The sequence below is a fragment of the Neofelis nebulosa genome, chromosome 3, assembly GCF_028018385.1.
Source record: "Neofelis nebulosa isolate mNeoNeb1 chromosome 3, mNeoNeb1.pri, whole genome shotgun sequence".
Lineage (NCBI taxonomy): Eukaryota > Metazoa > Chordata > Mammalia > Carnivora > Felidae > Neofelis > Neofelis nebulosa.
In genome coordinates, this window is record NC_080784.1 from 151,255,727 (window position 1) to 151,280,639 (window position 24,913).

The 24,913-nt window shown below is 36.9% G+C and overlaps 1 protein-coding gene across 1 annotated transcript in view; it reads left to right on the plus strand.

The window, feature by feature from the left end:
• Positions 1 to 13,519, plus strand: part of LOC131508063 (transmembrane protease serine 11B-like) — a 24,174-nt gene extending 10,655 nt beyond the window's left edge. The window contains 7 exon segments of the mRNA XM_058723332.1: positions 1,101 to 1,281; positions 2,681 to 2,719; positions 3,535 to 3,709; positions 11,710 to 11,852; positions 12,090 to 12,203; positions 12,575 to 12,717; positions 13,358 to 13,519. Of these exon segments, the coding sequence (XP_058579315.1) occupies positions 1,101 to 1,281; positions 2,681 to 2,719; positions 3,535 to 3,709; positions 11,710 to 11,852; positions 12,090 to 12,203; positions 12,575 to 12,717; positions 13,358 to 13,519 (957 nt within the window).
• The last annotated feature ends 11,394 nt before the right edge of the window (positions 13,520 to 24,913 follow it).

Consider the following 24,913-nt stretch of genomic DNA (forward strand, 5'->3'; position numbering starts at 1 on the left):
GATAGCAGCCAGTCCTAACTGACTACTATGGTGAAAGATCATTGTAACCCTGTGGAAAACAGAGTCCAGTCTTATTGTTTTGGTATTCATATACTAGCCTCCTCTTCTCCCATCCATTCCCATCTGGCTATATCTTTACTATAATAACTTTCTTTTGGTCTCTTTAATAATTACTATCACTATAATGACTGTGGAGCAAAGTGAATAATTTAAGATAATACTTGTCTGAATATGTCTTTGAAGTGGTTTGAGTATGGGGGTAGACAGGAAGGATGCAAGGAGGAAGTATCATGGAACACTGGGGATGAGTGATAAAGAGGGACAGTACTTGTATTTTGGTAATTGCCAATATCCATTCGGGGGGAATTCTGAAGTACCAAAATACAACAAAAAATTCAGCTTGCCAAAAAACCAACCAACTAACCTACTTACCTATAGACAAACAAAAACTTTCAAAGACTTTTCTATTGATCATAATTATTTGAAAATAGAGTTGTGGATATTTTTTTAAAAATGTGATTTGTTTTGAAAGTCTCCAAAAATGAATTAATCTCCTTTCATAATTAATAAAAAGGATGTAATGAATATATAGATAATAAAGATTCTCTCTATGTTTTAGAGTTATCTTTCTGAGCTTTCTCATTGTGCAGTTCTGCTGGGGTAGAGATGTATGAGAAACTATAGGGAGAAGCTTAGTACTGACTCCTGAATATATGCTAGGAGTTATCTTTTGAATGTTTCCTGGTACTGCATTTTTGTTTCCATTTATCTCTTTATCTAAAGTAATTAGAAAATATCTGTACAAAAACATGGTTTTTACTGTTTTAATAAAATCTTACACCAATCATTTGCTGGCCAGTACTCAGTTTCTCATGTGTGTTTGAATTATTCTGATTTCTAGTTTGTAGTTCATATCTTATTCCATGAATAATACCTTTGAACCAGTTAGAAGATTTTTAGGGACACTTGCACTTTATATATACTGAGATAATATCTGTGTATTCTTCTTTAATATATATGTAAAGGAAATACGATGATTAAATGTGGGAAATTCAATGTGTTAACAAGACATCTTGAAATATCAAGAAACAACACACTAGAACATTTCTGTTGTTTCTTGTCCTGATCCCAAAGGTTCAAGGGTACAGTTACAACTGACATTCAAGTTTCCTCCAGCAAAAAGGCACAGCATGAAGACTGAAATTGAAGCTATCTTACATCAGATATTGAAAAACAACATGGCATCCTGGAATGCAGTCCATACTTCCTTTAGACTCATAGGTATTTCACTTATTTCCATTATTTTCTATTACTTAGGTTTTTGGACTGTTTGAAAAAATATTAGAAAAAAATTAATAAGGAGTTTCAGGTATTTGCTTTGGGGAAAAATATACTTCTCACATTTTGGCAATCCTATGAACGAGTTGGAAATGACAGTGGCATAAAATCTTTGAAGAGTGATAGAAAGGAGGACTAAAGTATGGGCATGCATGTGAGCTTGGAAGGTTTCACGTTTATGTTTGAAAAATGGGATGAAGGACTCTAAGCAAAGCATTATTCCTCCCTTCCCTCTACTCTTGTCAGGATCTCATTACAGGAAACAGATTTGGGGCTTAGTTGATCATTCATTGTGGAGACTGCTAGAATAAGAAGGAAGTTGGGGATAGGGAGTTTTCACTGCTCTTGTGGAAGAATGGGAATGATACTATCAAAGAAAAACCAATTGTCTGGAATAATTTCCTAGAAAACAAGGAAAGAAAATGATAGGATTTTGCCCCAGTTCAGAAAATGAAGTCTGTAAATATCTTGAGTGTCCTGAAAAGGTCTTGAAACTCTCATTTGGATTGTTAAAAGGCCTGTTAGGTGATAAGTGTGTGGTTCCAGATCCCAGTTTTGTGGTTCTTCCAGACCAACAGTTGATCCTAGTGTCCTTTAAGGCTATCAAGGCTGACAACTGCCAGTTACAGCTCCTTTACCTCAGAATACCTGTTATCACTGGACCACTTATGAGAACAGAGTTTGAGGCAGAGCTTCTCAAAAGAACAATACAATTCCTCTGTGGGTAGCTATTGGGAAAGAAGGTTGCCTCTCTGTGTCCTAGGGATTTAAAGTGAACACTTGCTAGTGGGTCCTATTGTAGTTCCCCACCTTCTCTCTGTCTCTCAAGTCTCTTCCCAATAGAAAAGATACTTGAATTTAAGTTAAATTCTCAAAATTTCATAATTCAGTCATGGTAATGAGATGACTCTAAAGAAAAGGATAAGCCCAATGAAATATGATTTTAATTGGAAAATTTTTCTTTATATAACTTGGAGTAATTCATATGAGAATTATCATAAGGAAATAAATCCAAAGATAATTAATTCCCAGTGCCTTTTTTAGTGAGAATGTCAGCTTGTTATCTCACTAAATATTTTACTGCAACTATCGTAAAATTGAGAACTTTGTTTTTTTTTTTTTTATTTCCCTTTCCCCTTTCCTTTACTAGCTAGTAGAGATGTGGAGAGATGGTCAAAATATAACAGGTAGGAGGTAGAGGGGCTGATGGCTAATATGTGAATTAGTCTGAATAGTTAAATGTTGGGTGTAACTGGGCTAGAAAAGTTAGCACGTATGTCCTTGGATTGAAGATAATTTCTTGGTGATATTTTATTAATTTTATGTTTTGTTTTGATTTCAGAACTCAGCAAGGCTAATGTTGAAATGCTTACCAACAACTGTAAGTTCAGAAATTATGACAAACTTAACTCATTCACAAATATTTCCCTGTCACTTTCTTAAAAAGTATCTTGAAATATGTAATATGGAAATCTATAGTACTCTTTCAAAATTACTGGCTATATCAGATATATATCTGGAATTGCTTTTTGAAAAACACTGGCCTGTGAATTTTAACTTTTGTAAGAGTTGTCCAAAAGGATGAAATAAGAGCTGTTTCCAAAGAATGGAATCATTAGTGAAAAATATCATATCTGAGTAAGTTAAAATAAAAAAGATTGAAGGGAAAAAGGACAACGAAGGATAATAAGAAAATATAAAATTAGGCTATCCCAAATACATTTATTATAGAGTAAAAATAGTTTTGTATCTTCTAAATAAATTCTCTTTAGACTATCATGTTGCCCACAAGATACATATATGCATTCTTTCACTTAATGGATATTTATGGTGTATCTATTATCCACATGGGGCTTTACAGACAGCACTGCATATGCTATGCAAGATGCAGGCATACAGAAGTAAAGTCTCTACCTTCAAGAATTTTGCAATCTACTTGGAGAGATGAGACTTACAACAAATAGATAACATAACAGTCATTGGAGGATGATTGAGAGTGAAAAAGAGGATAAGTAAAAGTCACCCAAGCCAAGATACAGTCAGGTACCATGATCACAGTACATTCCAGGAAAGAGGTAGCATTGCTTAGGAGATTCTGGACAATCACTGAAGGGTTTCAAGTATTGTTTTAAGATGTATTTCTCATAAAGCATAATCAAAGATGGCTGCTGTTATATAAATACATCCTTTCTTCAGGTTGTGGAAGACCAGCCAACAGTATCATGGCAGGCAACCAAATTGTGAATGGGAAGAATGCCCTGGTGGGGGCATGGCCATGACAAGCCAGCATGAAATGGAAAGGCCAGCACTTCTGTGGGGCATCTCTGATCAGTAGCAGGTGGCTATCATCTGCAGCTCACTGCTTTGCTGAGTAAGTGTGAACATCTGACTAAATGTAGGATTTGGGGTAAACTGTGGGGATTAACCTAAATACATGAATGTTCACCAAAGCCAAGTGAAATTTATAATTAACCTGAATAACCAAAGGGCAGCAGAGGCATTTAAATTTGTCAAAGAGGAAAAAGTGAGAGGAAGTAATTCACATTTTCCAAAAAGCTACTTTGGCCTGACATTAAGTGCTTTATTTACATCATTTTATTCAATCGTAACAATAGTTCTGTATGGAAGTTATAATTTAACCTATTTAAAGATGAGGAAAGTAGGGTTCAGAAATGGTGATATAACTTGGCAAAGTTCATACAGCTCCTAAATAACAGAAATTGAATGTAAGCCCAGGTATGTCTGACTCCAGTTATTATATGCTTATTTTTCTTGCCCTCCAGAGGTTTACTACCTAACTGAAGATATTTAAATGTGATATGTTAAAACTGGTAGGCAGCATCGTGCAGTTAATGTCACATATACAACAAGATAGTAAGTTCTATGAAAATTTGATGAAGAAAGGAGCATTCCAGCTGAGGTATGAAAGTGTAAGATTTGACCAGGACTCTAAAGATATAAGATATGATTGATACAGTGGGTAGATGGGAAAGAATAATATGCATTTTGGGTTGGGGAAACCACTTTCTTCAGATGTGTTGAGATAGAATAACACAATTTGCATTCTGTGGACAGCAAATAGAGCAAATTTGAAGTAGAGAAACTTTGTTAAAAGAAACATTAGAGGGTTACCTGGGTGGCTTATTAAGTGTCTGACTTTGGCTCAAGTCATGATCTCACAGTTGTGAGTTCAAGCCCTGTGTTGGGCTCTGTGCTGACAGGTCAGAGCTTGGAGCCTGCTTCGGATTCTGTCTCCCTTGCTCTCTGCCCCTCCTCCACTGACTCTCTCTCTCTCTCTCTCTCTCTCTCTCTCTCAAAAATAAACAAACGTTAAAAAAAAGAAAACATTAGGGAGGAGCCAAGATGGCGGAACAGCATGGAAGCTTTTTGTGTGTCTCACATCCATGAAATACAACCAGACCAACACTAAACCATCCTACACACCTAGAAAACCAATTGGAAGATTAACAAAACAATCTGCACAACCTGAACCACAGAATTCAGCAGGTACGCAACACGAAGAGCTGAACTTGGGGAGCAAGAAGCCCCAAAAGGTAGGGAACCCCTCTAGTGGTAGGAGAGAGGATGGAGACTGGGGAGGGGGGAGCATATGGGAAAAGCACCCCTCCCCAAAAGCAGCTGGAGAGAAAGTGGAAAATTGGAAACAGTCGCAGGCACTAAACTAAAAAGGGAGAAAGGAGAAAGGAGAGGGTTTCAATTTCACTAAGACTGTAAACAAGGGGAGTGCAAAGGCTGCAACTCAGCAGCTTGATACCTGGTGGTGCTCTGGTGGGAAAGGTGAATCCCCAGGAACAGAGTGGGGTCCGGGAGGTTCTTGGGCCACATGGGGAAAAGTGGTTCCACTGCTGGAAGGACATTTGGTAGAGACTGTTGAAGTCACCTGGTCCCAGCAGACCCCAGAAGGCAGCCACATTCACTGGTGCTGGGGCAAGGTTGTTGAGGGTGAAGCCTGGTGTCAGATGTGTGTTGCGATTTTCCATCGTCCCGGAAAAGCTGAGGCTACACTGTCTCGCGATTTTTTGGGGTGGCGGGCTGGCACCTGGCTGCAGTCTCAGGGCACTGGAAACAGCAGGATCCAGCAGGCATTCCTGGGTGCAGTCGACATTCGGCCATTGCTCATTCAGCCATCACTCGGTGAGCAGAGCTGGTCAAAGCCGCAGTCCTTCGAAAGTAAAGGGCTGGGGAAAACAGCTGCATCTGAGACAAAACTTGGGAGAGAGGTATTCCCTGGGGCCTAGTCATGGAGAGTGGAAAAGCGGGGAGTGGACAAGAGCTGAAGACAGAGGATTGGGCACGACTGCTGATCCGGGAGAACAGACCGTGTGGCTGCGTGGCACCATTTTTCACCCCTCCCGCGCATGCGCATGCACACCCACGAGCACTGCAACAATTCACTGTGTTGGATTTAACCAACACAGACACAAGCAAGATGTCTGAACCAGAATTTAGAATCACGATAATAATAATACTAGCTGGAGTCGATAGACTAGATTAGATTAGAATAGATTAGAATCCCTTTCTGCAGAGATAAAAGAAGTAAAAAATAGCCAGAATGAAATTAAAAATGCTATAACTGAGCTGCAATCATGGACGGATGCAGCAGCACCAAGGATGGACAAGGCAGAACAGAGAATCAGCGATAGAGAGGACAAATTTATAGAGAATAATGAAGCAGAGAAAAAAGAGGGAGATTAAGGCAAAAGAGCACGATTTAAGAATTACAGAAATCAGTGACTCACTAAAAAGGAACAATATCAGAATCATAGGGGTCCCAGAAGAGGAAGAGAGAGAAATAGGGGTAGAAGGGTTATGTGAGCAAATCATAGCAGAAAACTTTCCTAACCTGGGGAAAGACACAGACATCAAAATCCAGGAAGCACAGAGAACTCCCATTCGATTAAAATAAAACCGACCATCAACATAGTCAAATTCACAAAATACTCAGGCAAGGAGAGAATCAGGAAAGCAGCAAGGGGAAAAAAGTCCCTAACCTACAAGGGAAGACAGATCATGTTTGCAGCAGCCCTATCCATAGAAAACTGGCAGGCCAGAAAGGAGTGGCAGGATATATTCAGTGTGCTGAATCAGTAAAATATGCAGCCAAGAATTCTTTATCCAGCCAGGCTGTCATTCAAAATAGAAGGAGAGATAAAAAGTTTCCCAGACAAACAAAAATTAAAGGAGTTTCTGACCACTAAACCAGCCCTGCAAGAAATATTAAGGAGGACTCTCTGAGGGGACAAAAGATGGAAATATATATATATATGTGTATATATATATATATACATATATATATACACATATATATATATATACCAAAAGCAACAAAAGATTAGAAAGGACCAGAAACTCCATCTCTACAAGCATCATAATGACAATAAATTCATATCTTTCAGTACTCACTCTAAACGTTATCGGACTCAATGCTCCAATCAGAAGACATAGGGTAACACAATGGATAAGAAAACAAGACCCATCTATATGCTGTTTACAAAAGACCCACTTTAGACCCAAAGACACCTACAGATTGAAAGTAAGGGGATGGAGAACCATCTACCATGCTAATGATCAACAAAAGCAAGCCAGAGTAGCCATTATATCAGACAATCTAGACTTTAAAATAAAGATGGTATCAAGAGATGCAGAAGGGCATTATATCATAATCAAGGGGTCTATAGACCAAGAAGACCTAACAATTGTAAAGATTTATGTGCCAAATGTGAGAGCACCCAAATACATATATCAATTAACCACAAACATAAGAAACTCATCAAGAGTAATACCATAATAGTAGGAGACTTCAACACCCCACTCACAGCAATGGACAGATCATCTAATTAAAAAATCAACAAGGAAACAATGGCTTTGGATGACACACTGGACCAGATGGACTTAACAGATATATTCAGAACATTTCATCCTAAAGCAGCAGAATATACATTCTTCTACAGTGCACATAGAACGTTCTCCAGAATAGACCATATACTGGGACACAAATCAGCCCTCAGCAAGTACAAAAAGATTGAGATCATACCATGCATATTTTCTGACCACAACGCCCTGAAATTCGAAATCAACAAGAAAAAATTTGGAAAGGTAACAAATACTTGGAGACTGAAGAACATCCTACTAAAGAATGAATGGGCTAACCAAGCAGTTAAAGAAGAAATTAAAAAGTATATGGAAGTCAATGAAAATGATAGCACCACAACCCAAATCCTCAGGGATGCAGCAAATGTGGTCATAAGAGGAAAGTATATACCAATCCAGGCCTTCCTAAAGAAGGAAGAAAGATCTCAGATACACAACCTAACCTTATGCCTTAAGGAGCTGGAAAAAGAACAACAAATAAAACCCAAAACCAGCAGAAGACAGGAAATAATAAAGATTAGAGCAGAAATTAATGCTATCGAAACCAAAAAAAAAACCCAGTAGAACAGATCAATGTAACCAGAAGCTGGTTCTTTGAAAGAATTAACAAAATTGATAAACAATTAGCCAGTTTGATCAAAGAAAAAGGAAAGGACCCAAATAATTAAAATCAAGAATGAAAGAGGAGAAATTACAACCAACACAACAGAAATAAAAACAATAATAAGAGAATATTATGAGCAATTATATGCCAACAAAATGGGCAATCTGGAAGAAATGGACAAATTCCTAGAAACAGATACACTACCAAAACTGAAACAGGAAGAAAGAGAAAATTTGAACAGACCCATAATCAGTAAGGAAATCGAATTCGAAATAAAAAATCTGCCAAAAACAAGTGTCCAGGGCCAGATGGCTTTCCAGGGGAATTCTACCAAACATTTAAGGAAGACTTAACACCTATTCTCTTGAAACTGTTCTAAAAAATAGAAATGGAAGGAAAAATTCCAAACTCTTGCTATAAGGCCAGCATTACCTTGATTCCAAAACCAGACGGAGACCCCACTAAAAAGGAGAACTATAGACCAATTTCCCTGATGAACATGGATGCAAAAATCCTCAAAAAGATATTAGCCAACCAGATCCAACAATACATTAAAAAATTATTTACCATGACCAAGTGGGATTTATACCTGGGATGCAGGGCTGGTTCAATATCCACAAAACAATTAACGTGATTCATCACATCAATAAAAGAAAGGACAAGAACCATATGATCCTCTCAATAGCTGCAGAGAAAGCATTTGACAAAATACAGCATCCTTTCTTGATAAAAACCCTCAAGAAAGTAGGGATAGAAGGAGCATACCTCGAGATCATAAAAGCCATATATGAACGACCCAACACTAATATCATCCTCAATGGGGAAAAACTGAGAGCTTTCCCCCTAAGGTCAGGAACAAGACAGGGATGTCCACTCTTGCCACTGTTATTCAACATGGTATTGGAAGTCTTAGCCTCTGCAATCAGACAACACAAAGAAATAAAAGGCATCCAAATCGGCCAGGAGGAGGTCAAACTTTCACTCTTCGCAGATGACATGATACTCTATATGTAAAACCCAAAAGATTCTACCAAAAAACTGCTAGAACTGATTCATGAATTCAGCAACGTTGCAGGATATAAAATCAATGCACAGAAATTGGTTGCATTCCTATACACCAACAATGAAGCAACAGAAAGAGAAATCAAGGAATCGATCCCATTTATAGTTGCACCAAAACCCATAAAATACCTAGGAATAAATCTAGCCAAAGAGGTGAAAAATCTATACACTGAAAACTATAGAAAGCTGATGAAAGAAATTGAAGAAGACACAAAGAAATGGAAAAAGATTCCATGCTCCTGGATAGGAAGAACAAATATTATTAAAATGTTGATACTACCCAAAGCAATCTACATATTCAATGCAATTGCTATCAAAATAACACCAAAATTCTTCACAGAGCTAGAACAAATAATCCTAAAATTTGTATGGAACTAGAAAAGACCCCGAATAGCCCAAGCAATCTTGAAAAAGAAAACCAAAGCAGGAGGCATCACAATCCCAGACTTCAAGCTATACTACAAAGCTGTAATCATCAAGAGAGTATGATACTGGCACAAAAACAGACACTCAGACCAAAGAAACAGAATAGAGAACCCAGAAATGGACCCACAAATGTATGGGGAACTAATCTTTGACAAAGCAGGAAAGAATATCCAGTGGAATAAAGACAGTCTCTTCAGCAAGTGGTGCTGGGAAACTGGACAGCGACATGCAGAAGAATGAACCTGGACCACTTTGTTACATAATACACAAAAATAAGCTCAAAGCGGATGAAAGACCTGAATGCAAGACAGGAAGCCATCAAAATCCTCGAGGAGAAAGCAGGAAAAAACCTCTTTGATCTTGCCTGCAGCAATTTCTCACTCAACACGTCTCTGGAGGCAAGGGAAACAAAAGCAAAAATGAACTACTGGGACCTCATCAAAATAAAAAGCTTCTGCACAGCGAAGGAAACAATCAGCAAAACTAAAAGGCAACTGACAGAATGGGAGAAGATATTTGCAAATGACATATCAGAGAAAGGGTTAGTATCCAAAATCTACAAAGAACTTATCAAACTCAACACGCAAAAAACAAATAATCCAGTGAAGAAATGGGAAAAACACATGAATAGACACTTCTCCAAAGACATCCAGATGGCCAAACGACACATGAAAAAATGCTCAACATCACTTATCATCAGGGAAATACAAATCAAAACCACAATGAGATATCACCTTACACCTGTCAGAATGGCTAACATTAACAACTCAGGCAAAAACAGATGTTGGTGAGGATGCGGAGAAAGAGGATCTCTTTTGCATTGTTGGTGGCAATGCAAGCTTGTGCAGCCACTCTGGAAAACAGTATGGAGGTTTCTCAAAAACCTAAAAATAGACCTACCCTACCACCCAGCAATTGCACTACTAGATATTTATCCATGGGATACAGGTGTGCTGTTTCGAAGGGACACATGCACCCCCATGTTTATAGCAGCACTATCAACAATAGCCAAAGTATGGGAAGAGCCGAAATGTCCACTTATGGATGAATGGATAAAGAAGAGGTGGTATATATATATACAACGGAGTATTACCCGGCAATCAAAAAGAATGAAATCTTGCCATTTGCAACTACGTGGATGGAACTGGAGGGTGTTATACTAAGTGAAATTAGTCAGTCAGAGAAAGACACAAATCATATGACTTCACTCATATGAGGACTTTAAGAGACAAACAGATGAACATAAAGGAAGGGAAGCAAAAATAATATAAAAACAGGGAGGGGGACAAAACAGAAAAGACTCATAAATATGGAGAACAAACTGAGGATTGCTGGAGGGTTTGTGGGGGGGGATGGGCAAAGTGGGTAAGGGGCATTAAGGAATCTACTGAAGTCATTGCTTCACTATATACTAACTAATTTGGATGTAAATTTTAAAAAATAAAAAATAAATTTAAATCAAAAAAAAAGAAAACATTATTAGAAAATATATTCAGAAAATTTGTTATATTGATTGGGCATGTCTCTAAATGACAAGATGCTTACTTCCTGAAGATCTCTTTTAGAAAGAATGTTTGCAGGATTTGTGTTTCTGAAGCAATTTTCAAACAGTAGTCCATGGATCGTGAACTACACAGGGGACTTGTTAAAAGTATAGATCTTTAAGCATCACACCAGACCTTTTAAATATAAATCTCAAGAGGTGAAGCCTGAATTGATTCTAAGGGAGTTGAGTTTAAGAAACACATTAAGAGTGTGGAATCACTGAAGGTTATAGAACGGGAGAAGGATTGAACAATGTCACCATTATATAAAGTTCTTAGAAATTAAAATTAAAAAAAAGAAAACCAGCACCTGACATTTTGAAGGAAAGTGAGAATAGTTAGACAGTATGTTATGTCTTAAATTGAGAAAGAGTTTCAGTGGGGAACTGGAGAAATGACCAGAAAATTTAAATTAGAAGTCAAGATGCGTTGACTTGGTAAACATAATAGGGTAATTGGGTGAGAACAAGTGGCAATTTTGTTATGGACAAAGATGTAGATTCATGGAATCTGGGTGTTTGGCACTAAGTGATTCTGGACCCCATCCATTGAGGCTGCTTCTATGACTCCCACTTAAGTCGAATACTCAGGAACTGGATGGGGGTTTAGTAGCAGAAGACATCGGTGACTCTACTTAGAAGTATTTGCAGAAGGCTGACAGCTCTAATTGTCCTTTGAACTATTTTATTTGTAACATCACCATGTCAAAGACATCTTTAAAAATTAAAATTTGGTGCTTTCTAGTGTTGGTCGGGAGCCTAACGCTTTATAAGATAATGACCACTAATGAACACTGTTGTCACTCGAAAACTACATATATTTTAATTAAATTGTGTTTTCCAGGAAAAATAATTCAGGAGATTGGACTGTCAACTTTGGAACTATAGTAAATAAACCATATATGACACAGAAAGTCCAAAACATTATTTTTCATGAAAATTACAGCAGCGTTGTGGTTTTTAATGATATTGCCCTTGTACAGCTTGCTGAAGAAGTCTCTTTTTTTTTTAATTTTTTTTAATGCTTATTTATTTCTGAGACAGAGAGAGACAGATCATGAGTGGGGGAGGGGGAGAGAGAGAGAGGGAGACACAGAATCCGAAGCAGGCTCCAGGTTCAGAGCTGTCAGCATGGAGCCCGACGCAGGGCTTGAACTCACAAACCGTGAGATCGTGACCTGGGCCAAAGTTGGCCGCTCAACCAACTGAGCCACCCAGGAGCCCCTGAAGAAGTCTCTTTTACAAAGAATGTTCACAGGATTTGTCTTCCTGAAGCCAAAATGAAGCTTCTGGAAAATGCCAGTGTTGTAGTTACTGGATGGGAACACTTTATGAATGGTAAGTTTTTCTGTAAAAGGGTAATAGCTTCATGGGAATAATTATTTAAACAATCAGTTAGCCAATCAACTACTCTCTCGTGCAATTAATTTGTGATTAATATATCAAACAAACAAACAAGTGTTGGGACCAAAAACTTGGCATTGTCTTCAATTCCTAAAATGCCTTTGGGAATAAGAAGTGGAAAAATTGGAATTATGTGTGAGGCAGCCAGTTACAATAAACACCAGAAAGGGAGAAATCTACCCTGGGACTGTCCTGGTTCTTGCTGACCAAAAAAAAAAAAAAAAAGAATATCTATTCTATAGACATTCTTTGTCTCTACAACCAAGGTTAAGATCCCCATGATACACAGAATTTGTTGCCTTTAGGTCCTCTTCCAGTGATACTTCAAGAGGCCTTTGGGAAGGTTATCGACAACAAAGTTTGCAATCATCCACATTCATTATCTGGTCTGGTTACCAACAAAATGCTATGTGCTGTATTTAAGTCAGGAAAAGCTGATGCCTGTCAGGTATGTCTAGACATATTATCAAATCATTTTGTCCCAAAGTACTAATTGAATTGAAGTGTTTATCAGTACAATTTTTTTTTGTGTGTATTAATGATTTCCATAGAGTAGCTTATTTTGATCCACATAACAGATATTTATTAATCCCACTTATATATCAGACACCAGCCTAGATGCTGGGGATGTATTGCTGAACAAAATCTCTGCCTTCATGGCAGTCTAGGAATCCACACAAAGGATAATACATGGTGATAAAATAAATTTGGCCCTATTTTCTGAGCCATCTGCACAATGCGCTGCTGTCTCTTCCTTATCCAGAAATGTGGCTGGAGGTTTAGCATGTATACATGTCACCCATTTCTCAGGCTTCACTCATGATGAAGCAGCCAAGTCACTTTTTCTTCATAGTCAAGGCTGAACTCATTATAAAGTTCAATTCTGGTCAATCCAACATATGGCAGCTGTAGGCAGTATATTCTGATTTGTAGTTACCCTTAGTTTTGAATAAACCTAAGCTCCACAGTTCTAAGCTCAAAAGAAAGTGGACTCTTTTCAGTACCCAGGGGCTTCTGATAAGTCCAGAGAAGCAGTAAAAGGATATTCTTTGACAGGACAAGAAACATGTCTTCCTATCTTCTTCTAGAATGATTCTGGTGGACTGCTAGCTTATCCTGACTCTAGAAAAGTCTGGCACCTTGTTGGAATAGTAAGCTGGGGTGATGGATGTGCTAAAAGGAATAAGCCAGGTGTTTATACTCCAGTCACTGCTTATCATGATTGGATTACATCCAAGACTGGGCTCTGAAAGAAAAGTAATTTTGGAAAGGACCATAAAGACAGCTAGCCACAGGGTATTCTTATCCGTTGCTTCAAATCTTTTTCACTTTTGATTGTTGATATAAATCATTTTCTTACATTCAAATACCTAAAGTTCTTTAATATTTTATAATATCTAAAATGCTATCCATTCATATATTTATCTATTTAATGAATATAGGGGAAAAAAGAAACAAAGGCCAAAATATTTTATTAATAGCCTAGTTCAGATTTATCTTACCACTATATTTAGAATTCGCCTTAATTAATTTTCAGAATTTTTTTAAATGTTTATTTGTTTTTGAGAGAGAGCGCCCACACATGAGCGGGGGAGGGGCAGAGAGAGAGGGTGACAGATGATCTGAAGAGGGTTTTGTGCTGACAGCAGAGTCCAATATGGGGCTTCAACTCATGAACCATGAGATCATGACCTGAGCTGAAGTCAGCCATTTAACCTACTGAGCCACCCAGGCACACCTATTTATCAGAATTTTGAAAAAAATATATTTTGTTATATATGATGGATCTACCAAATAAATTGTTTTTAATTCTGTAAATTATGGAATATGTTAAACTGGAATATGTCAGATAAATAACACACATTCATTTCTTATTTATGTATGAAATCGTTTGCGTACCTTGCATAATCATATAATCTTGGAGTGGAGAAGGGATGTGTGAGCTAGAAAAAGTTTCTCAATTTATAGATAAGAAAACTGAAGACTAGAGAGGAAAGTTTGCTTGCTTAAAGTCACTCTTCAGCCTCTCCTATAAGTTGTGACCCTCATGTGGTAGAATTTAGATGCAAAATTAGTTGGAAGTTTTAAATGATTTTTAGGTTGCAATTACTTATATAACATTCTTCTCATGTCCTCTTTTTGTCATGTGTTTGTCTTCACTTGTAGCAAAAATAATGTGAGGTCCTCAAGGGCAGGTGACTGTGTGGCATCTATTATAATAAGTCTCTTTATAGTGTATGTGCAAATAAATGTATGGGGGCTGATTTTGTAGTCTCTGAAAATAATTTACTTTTTCTAATTTCCTAAAATAGGTAAAAGCAGCTGAAGTTTTCAAAAGCAGCCAAAACAATCTAGAAAAAAATACTCCTTCCTTCAATTGTTTGTGATGTTACTCTCTCATTCTTTCTTTATTATAAAGTAGGACTCAAATGCCATGATGTCAAACCAAACCATAGCCAGGTGTGACAAGCTGGTGTTTTTCTCTCCTCACTCTCTTCTCAGGCAGGTGACACATATTAACTCTACCCCTTCCCTGCTTCACCCCTCCCCTCTGGCAACCACCAGTTTGTTCTCTGTATTTGTGAGTCTGTTTTGATTTGCTTGTTTGTTTGTTTTGTTTTTTAGGTTCCACATGTAAGTGAAATCATATGGTACTTGTCCTTCTCTGTCTGATTTATGAAATATTCTCTTTACTTGGATTCCAGGGGGAAAAAAAAGAGTACTTTTTTGCAATCTTTCTATGTCATCAGCTATTCTTTCTCAGTTTGTACTGCCAGAACTGCTACTAGCTTTTCCCCAGCTCTGAACATTGGTGTGCCCCAGGACTCAATCCTCAGATCTCTCCTCTTCTCCACTTACACTCATACCCTATATCATCATATCCAGTCCAGTATTTTCAATACTAACTGCTTGCTGACAATTTCTAAACGTATTAACTTTAGTTCTGACTTCCCCTTGGATCTTCAGTTGCATGACTAAAATTTCTACTTGAAGGTCTAATAGAAAACTTATATTAGCATTTCAAAACAGAATTCTTCATATTTCCTGAGTCTTCTACATCTAAAAAAGGGAAAAGATCCTGGAGTCATCCTGGGTAGGAATATATTTGAAATGCTATCCTTTGTAATTTTCCTTATTGGGTTTCATGTAGAATTTACAATTGGATTAGGAAAGGTCTGTCCTTATCTTTGGAAATGCCTGGATATGTGGTTTTGACTCTTGGCTAAAATAAGGCCAAAGGATTTGTGTGAGATTTACATGAGGTTTAAAATCAGAAACTGTCCTTGCAGACTCTGAGCCAGTATGTTTCCCAATCCAAGATCCTCTGGATCTTGATGTTAACAGAGTTTGGTGGTTCAATCTGGAGACAAAATATATATGTATGTGTGAATAAGGACAGTGGGAGTTTACACCTGTGTATCTTTTGGTCTTCCAATGCTTGCCTGTACTCTTTCAATGTACTGTATCCTTTGCTTTTTTTATGTAAGTATTCCCTATGGAATGTAAGTGTTATGCAAGCTTTATGTAAGTGTTCCCTGTGGAATCTTATGCTTCCTTTCAAATATGTAAACTTGTGAAATCTTTTTGAAGTTTAATATTTAAAAGTGCAGCAGTGGTGTGCTGAAACTAGCTTGTACCAATGTATGAGTTTAATGTTAAAATTTCAGGAATTATGTTAGCCAGTTGTGAAACACACTGCAGTTGAAAAATAAGAGTACTAAATATCCAAAACTCATCATGTCCTAATTATGTTACTACATTTTACTAGTACTTTGGGTCTTGAGGTTATTTATATCTATGGTATCTGTATGTTAAAAATAAATATAATAGAGTGCTATTGTTCATCCCTTCCCAAATTCATGTTCAGTGATATAATGTGCGTAGTTCTAAATTGTCCATGTTGTCAGTATTTATACCATAGAAATTGACCAATGTCACAAATGAGTGACACAAACCCCTAACCCTGACACCTGGTTTAAATACTTACCAGTACATCACTGAATGTACCTATTCTTCATTTATACTTTAAAAAAAACCACCAGATAATGCAACTGGAGCACAATTTCTATTGTGTCAATTTCTATTGTGTCAATTTCTATTTGACATTACAAACTGGGTTTTTGGTCATTGTGCCAGATGTTTTATTGAGTGCCTTAAGTGCTCATCACTGAGGTGAATGAGGCTTGATACTGGTTTTCATTTTTCGTAATTTTAATGCAAAAGGAAGTTCCAGAAGAAGCTATCTTTGAAACATGTCATAATGATTTGTCAAGGACATTTCAGATTTGCAGTTTGTAGTGATTAAAGGATTCCAGAAAAGACAATTATTTATTACAATGTGTTGTATCCTCTACAATTATTACATTTAATTATGGAAATAAAATAATCCTATCTTATTTTCTTATGTTGTTTCTTCAAAAAATTTAATTATCTTCACTTAAAATTTGTCACAGTTGACATAGCTGAGTAAAAAAATTTTATTTACACTAAATATAGGAGTACGTATTATGTGAGAATTCAATTAAATAACCATCTCTGGTTTTAAAAGCCTATGTTTATACTCTTTAAGTCACATTTATCTCTGAAAAAGTGATTCAGCAAGGGAGGAATTACTAGCCAGGGTAATGGGAGATTGTCCGCACATTTTCCTTCTAGCTCACTGATAAAAGAGAATTAGGAGGAAACAAACAAAGCCACAATCAGAGGAAGGACAAAGTTTTAGTAATAGGGAGAATTAGTCTAGGAGCATCTCTTTCTCCTCCTTAATTAACATCCTACCTCACCCTAACCTCAACACCCTCAGAGAATAAAACCTAAACTCTGTATTATGACTTGTGAATCCATAAAAGCCTTGACTCACTCTTCCTATTCTTCATTCAAGACACAGTTCAGGTGTTACTTTACCTGGAAGCTTTTCCTGACATCCCCCGGCTGGTGCTCCAGATTGCCCCAGGCGTACATCTGGTCCTTATGCTTTCCACAAGATGCAAAACTTTTATTTATGCATCTGAATATCCTACTAGACCATGAGCTTCTCAAGGGCTCTTTTTCATCTCTGTGTTCCTGGACCTGTGGCTGGTTCAATGGAGGTAATCATTGTGTCCAAAGGAATGATGTTGAAATGCACTGTTGGGATCTGGCTGTTACATATATTTCTGTTATATCACCCATTGGGCCCTTGCATTTAACCTGTTCTCCAATCTCCTGTTACTGGAGATTTCTGAAATGTGCTATCCCAGGCCTTTCCAAATGATGTACTCCTTGTCTAGAATGTCTTTCCCTGATTTTTTTTTCTGGTAAACCCTTTCCATCCTTTAAAAATTATCTGACACCTTTGGGAGATTTTTATCCTTTGTATTCTCATGGATTTTGTGCTTATTGTCATCAAGCCATCATCTCACCCTGGAAAGTCCTACAAAGCCAACAGATATGATTTATTTTTAGTCAGTATTAACTTGACCTGACTCCCTGGGAGCTTGTCTTTTATTGCCAATTTCACTTTTTTCCTCTACTCAGATCATATTAAGGACAAAGTTTTATTTCATTTCAATAAGCATACTTGAAAAAAAATATTTCATGAATTAATACATCGATTTAAGTACACATATTAGCATCCATTTAAATGTGAAGTATTATTTACTCTTCCTTTGAAGTATTAATGATATCATATTGAATTATCATTCCGTATTTTCTTTTTTTTAAGTTTATTTATTTAGTTTGGGAGAGAAAGAGAGAGCACATGCATGCAAGTGACAGAGAGAAGGGAGGAAGAGAGAATCCCAAACAGGCTCCACACTGTCTGCATGGAGACATGCTTGAACCCACAAACTGTGAGGTCATGACCTTAGCTGAAATCAAGTGTCGGACATTTAACCAATGAGCCACCCAGGTGCACCTCTGCATTTCATATTTTCACTCAATACTTTTTCTTGAAGTCTTTCTATATTGATCTACAATTGTATCAGTCATAGTTCAGAGCAGGAAAGGCTTGTTAAACAGAAAGGAGTTTGAAGCAGAAAACTATGTTGTCAAAAATTGTCATAACAGCTGGGGATGAAGGCTCTAGGCTAAGCCTCAAGGGTAATTCATAGAATAATGGAAAACTGATGCCAGGGGAAGGGATAGAAACTGGCATTTCTGATTTTAATAGTTAAGATCCAAAGGACAGAAAGCATTGGCAACACTTTGTTTTGTTAATAGTACCCTTCACTGTGCAAAAGCATTTATTTTGGTGTGGTCTCAGTTTAATGTTGCTTTTGTGTCCCTTGCCTGAGGAGACATATCTAGAAAAATATTTCTATGGCTGATTTCAAAGAAATTACTACTACATTTTCTTCTAGGAGTTTTATGGTTTCCTGTCTTCTATTTAGGTCTATAATCTATTTTGAATTTATTTTGTGTATAGTGTAAGAAAGTGGTCTAGTTTCAATCTTTTGCATGTAGCTTTCCAGTTTTCCCAGCACCACTTGTTGAAGAGAAAACCACTTGTTTTCCCCATTGTATATTCTTGCCTCCTTTGTTGTAGATTAATTGATCATATAATCATGGGTTTATTTCTGGGCTCTTTATTCTGTCCTATTGATCTATGTGTCTACTTCTGTATCAGTACCACACTGTCTTGATTGCCACAGCTTTGTAGCATATCTTGAAATATGGGACTGTGGTAACTCCAGCCCCATTCTTTTTTCTCAAGACTGCTTTGGCTATTCAGGGTCTTCTGCACAGCAAAAGAAACCATCAACAGAACTGAAAGGCAACTTCTTCAATGGGAGAAGATATTTGCAAATGATATATCTGACAAGGGTTTAATATACAAAATATATAAAGGGCTTATACAACTCAACACCAAAATAAAATGATCCAATTTAAAAATGGGCAGAGGATCTGAACATTTTTCCAAAGAAGACATACAGATGGTTAACAGACATACTAATCATTAGGGAAATGTAAATAAAAACCATAATGAGATATTACCTTACAACTGTCAGAATGGCTAGAATGAAAAACGTAAGAAATAACGAGTGTTGATGAGAATGTGGAAAGAAATGAACACTCATGCACTGCTGGTGGGAATGCAAATTGGTGCAGCCATTGTGGAATATCGCATGAAAGTTCCTCAAAAAATTAAAAATAGAATTACCATATGACCCAGTAATTCTACTACTGGGCATTTACCCAAAGAATACAAAAACAATAATTCAAAAAGATACATAAACCCTTGTATTTATTGCAGCATTATTTATAATAGACAAGATATGGAAGCAACCCAATGTCTACCCATAGATGAATGGATAAAGAAGATGTGATAGAGAAGATACATTGGAATATTACTCAACCACAAAAAAGAATGTGCCATTTAAATGTTGCCATTTAAAACAACATGGATGGAGCTAAAGGGTATTATGCTAAGCAAAATACATCAGAGAAAGACATACACTATATACTTTCACTCATATGTAAAATGCAAGAAACAAAACAAATGAACAAAAAAGAGACCAACAAAAAAAGACTTCTAAAAAAAAGTTCATTTATTTAATTTAGGGAGGAAGGGAAGAGAGAGAGGGAGAGAGAGAATCCCAAGCAGTCTCTGCACTGATAGCTTGATCCCACAAACTGTGAGATATGATCTGTGCTGAAATCAAGAGTCCAAAGCTTAACCAGCTGAAACACCTGGGTGTCCCCCCCAAAAGATTCTTATATACAGAGAACAACCTAGTGGCTGCCAGAGGGGAAATGGTGGGGTGAGGGGTGAATCAGATAAATGAGATCAATAGCACACTTACTTTTTTTTAAGTTTAATTATTTATTTTGAGAGAGAGAGAGAGAGAGAGAGAGCGCACATGAGAATGCACAGAAGGGTTAGAGAGGGGAAGAGAGAGAATCCTAAGCAGGTTCCATAATGTCAGCACGGAGCCTGATGTGGGGCTCAATCTTAGGAATCATGAGATCATGACTTGAGCCAAAATCAAGAGTTGAATGCTTAACCAACTGAGCCACTCAGATGCCCCAAGAGCACACTTATCTTGATGAGCACTGAGTAATGGATAGAATTGTTGAGTCACTATTTTTGTACACCTGAAACTAATATAACACTGTATGTTAATTATACTTCAAAAGAAAAACAGGATAGAGGTTACTTTTGGGGGAGGGTGGGAGGCTAAGGCTGTGATAGGGTACTGGGGAGCGGTTGAGGTGGCAGACAAAGTTCCTTTTTTTAAAAAAAAATATTTTTAGAGAGAGAGAGAGTGAGAGCGAATGGGGAAGAGGGGCAGAGGGTGAGAGAGAGAGAGAGAGAATCCCAAGCAGGCTCCACACTTGGTGCAGAGCCCGACTTGGGGCTCATGACCTGAGCCAAAATCGAGATTTGGTGCTTAACCAACTGAGCCACCCAGGTGCCCCCAAAATTCCATTTCTTAACCGTGACAGTGGATACGTGGATATTTTCCTTACACCAACTAACTCATTAAACTTATTAAGTAATACCGAAAGAAAGAAAGAAAGAAAGAAAGAAAGAAAGAAAGAAAAGAAAGAAAGAAAAGAAAAAAAAGTAAAGAAAGGAAGAGAGAGAACAACAGGGAGGGAGGCAGGGAAAAGAAAAAAGAAAAACGAAAAGGAAAGGAAAGAAAAGAAAAGAAAAGAAAAGAAAAGAAAAGAAAAGAAAAGAAAAGAAAAAAGAAAGCACCAGCACTGATGATATTATCACTGCATCCTCCTAATACTCACAAGCTGGTCTGGTCTTTTGTCTCTAAAATTATTTCTTGGCCCCCAGAAAGCTGAAGAACAGAGAGTGAAATGCTGCTACAGAACACATCATATATCCATGAGCTTTTACCAGCATAAATCCACAAGTGACCTCATTTCTGCCTTAGAAGGCATCTGACATGCTTCTCCCTTTCAAGTTTCATGTGAGTGGATCTAGCTGGCAAAACCCAAATTGTAGCCAGAATCCTAAATGCAAAGGAGTCTGGGAGATGTCATGTTTAGCTTTCCAATCTCTGCAGCAGAAAAAGGGATCTTAGAATGAGGATGAGCACATCAACCCACTATATTTTACTATAACCTCTTTCCTTTTAACACCTAATAACATTCCAGAATATTGATACACCATTGTTTGTTTGTTTAATTTTTTTTGAGAGAGAGAGACAGACAGACAGACAGACAGTGGGGAGGGGCAGAGGGAGAGGGAGAGGGAGAGGGGGACAGAGAGAGGGAGAGGGAGAGGGGGAGAGAGAGAGAGAGAGAGAGAGAGAGAGAGAGAGAGAGAGAGAGAGAGAGAGAGAATCTTAAGCAAGCTCCATGCTCAGCACGGAGCCCGACTTGGAGCTCAATCCCATGGCCCTGGGATCATGACCTGAGCTGAAATCAAGAAGCAGAGGCTTAACCGACTGAGCCACCGAGGTGTCTCGATATGTCATAGTTTATTTAACCGTTTTTCTTCCAATTAATAATTAGTTTCCTTTTTTTTTTTTGCTATTGCAAACTTTTTAATAAATATTTTCATATAATCCTGCTTGATTACCTATGCCAGGATAGAAATCTAGGTGGATACCTAAAAGTGAAACTGCCTGGTTATAGGGGATAAAGGTATAAAATTAAACAGGTTCTCCCTCTAAGATTGCTGCTTTGATTCTCCTACCATCAACATATGGGGGCCCATTTCCCCACATGCTTACCAAATCTTAAAATAAAATGTTTGATCTGGGTAGTGCTGTATTATTGTGCTGATGTATATTTACATAATTATTAATGGATGATATTAAGCATTTTTTATATTGTCCATACACATTTCTTCTGTGAATATTCTTTTAAAACCCTATCTACACTTAATACTGAGTTTTTAAAATATTTTATTAGCTTTTAGGAGATCTACATATATTTTGGTTGTTAATCAGTATTTTAAAAATATAGTTTATTTACTGAACATCTACTGGATACCAAGCACTCTGATGATCATTATGAAAAATAGAAATACAAGATATAGTCTTTGCCTTTAAGTTCAAGCAGGTTACACTTTCACTGGGGTCATAGGACCATCCACAGGACATATTTAAGTAGAAATCAATACTACATAGATGATTAAATCTAAAATGAGCACTAATGACAGTAAATATTAGAAGCCAGAAAAAAAGAGATCAAAGAGAATAATACTTTACAGGGAAAGCTTCATGAAGGAAGTGGCAATTAAGTTGGACCATGACGCATGAATAAATATTGAATGGGTAGAAATGACAATCCTGAGAGTATTAAACAGCATGAATAAATGCATGGATGTAGGAAAACACTTGCCATTCAAGGAATGGAACTGTCAGAAATGGCTAAAGTAAAGTCAAGTTTTGGGCAAAGTCATTATTAAGGTAATACAATGTCCTGGATATTGTGCCAAGCACTTGGTCTCAGCTGATATAACAAACTTACAGGTATGATATTGTTAGACTGCATTTTTACCTATAAGAAAGCTGAAGCTCGAAAAGATTTATACCAATAGCTAGTTACCAGTAGACCTGGCATTGGGATAGAGGTCATGTCCTTTGTTTCACCAAACTACTTTGGAACAACATAAATAAAAAGAAATGATGTTCTAGAGAGCCTTGAATATTAGCCAGAGAAATTTATATTTTATCCTGAAAGCAGTTGAAAGTTTTGAAGATTTTAAAAAGACAAGTGTCATGAATATGTGTTTTAGGAAGATGATTCATGTTAATATCATCATTCAGGTCTCTGTTCAAAAGCCTCCTCTTCAGAGATGCCTTTCCTGACCACCCTAAAGATAGCTGCTACCCTCCGCCCTCCCAACACACACAGCACTCTCTATCCAATTGCTCTGCTTCATTTTCTTTATAACATATATAAATATATTAAATTATGCATTTACTATTTTGAGTGTTTATCTGTTTTTCTCATTAAAGTGTAAGCTCCATGAAGACAGGGACTTTATCACATTCCTTGTTGTATTTCCACTACTAGGAACGATATGTAAACCTCAGGAAGTTTTCAACAAGTATTTATTAAATGAATGAATGAAGTGAATAAATGGTGAAATATATGAAAGATAGTGCCAATAGTCTATATATTTATATCCAAAATATCTTAATGACCTCCTGATTTTTTTGTTTTCATAAGAAGTTGGTGCCACCCAAAAGCCTAATCCATATTCACTTAGTAAAACAACTCTAGACTAATTAGTTCTATTTCCTATAAACAATTACCAAAATAGGACTGATATTTCTTACACCAAAACCTATCTCCACCTGCAAATCCATTTCTACAAAAGTATGTACACAGTTCCAGAGAGAATTTTTAGATTAAGCATGTTTCAAATAGTAATGTTGTAGTAGAATTTTCATATCAAAAAAAAAACACAACAAAATAATGTATATTTGTCATTTGTCAGAGACTGCTCTGGTGGATACAGCTGGTTTCACTGAGGAGGAGTTTTCCATGAAAGGAATGGATGGGGTTTGAGTCAGAACACTGATTCATCAAACTGTGGTAGTATTTCCTGGGTGGATCTCTCAGCGACCAATCCAAGTTATGTCTATTCTTTTTCTAAGTATCCAACTCAAAGATAATTTTCACGTCTTCCTTTAAACCACAGATCCATAGCTGTCATCAACACTTGCTAAACGAGTTTCCTTTTAATTGCTTTCTGCTATTGCACCCAACCCTTAAAACCCCAAGTATCATTGTGGTTAGCACAGTTACTGAGAACCACCGACCAGGACAAAGGAAGTGCAGAAGTTTCCTTTATCTTCATTAACGCCAACAGCCATTATATCAGCACATTATGTACAGGTAAGTAGAGATTTGCTTGCCCAGAGTTCTGGCATAATTAGAATTAACTGTTTCGCCAATGACTCCCACCCAAGGGTTGCAGTAAAATAACTCACTTTAGAGGGGGTTTGTAGTATTTTTCTACAGCATTTTGGATTTTCTGCATGGAGACACTCCTGTCGCATATGTGCATTTGTGTCTGGAATCTGTAGTTTTATGTCATGTTTTGGAGAATGCTTCAGAAGGGTGACAGGTAGCTTAACATCCTATGAATGAAAAATGACGGTGTGACTGTTGTAGAGAGGAGGAAGCAGAGAGAAAAGTTTCTCTTATAAACCAAATATTAAATTGTTATTAATGATGATTATGACTCCTCTGATTTGTTTAATATCTTGTGTTTTCTACACTGCTTTCATAAATATTGCCTTGATTCTCACAGTACCATTTCTTTATAGGTACACTCTGTAGAATTGCATATAAACCATGTATTTTTATCTGTAAAATGTTCATGAACTAGAATAGAATCATTATGCATAGACATGTGCTATTTATTTTCAAAGTATATAACTAGATAGTTATTATGTTAAGTGAACAGTGATCATCAATGCCATTTTGAAAATACACTTTTAGCTTACAAGACGTTTTCATCAAAATATATGCAAATAGCAAAATGAAGTGGAACTAATTATAAAATATTTAATGTTCAGATAAGTGTAAAATATAAATGCAGGCCTTACACAAATATTTCTCTTAAAATTTGCATCTTGAGTCAAATTTTTAGCCCTCTAAGTACACATACACACACACACAAACACACACAATTTACAGTATCAGTATTCATGTAAAAATGTGATTAGAAAGAGCATACTCAC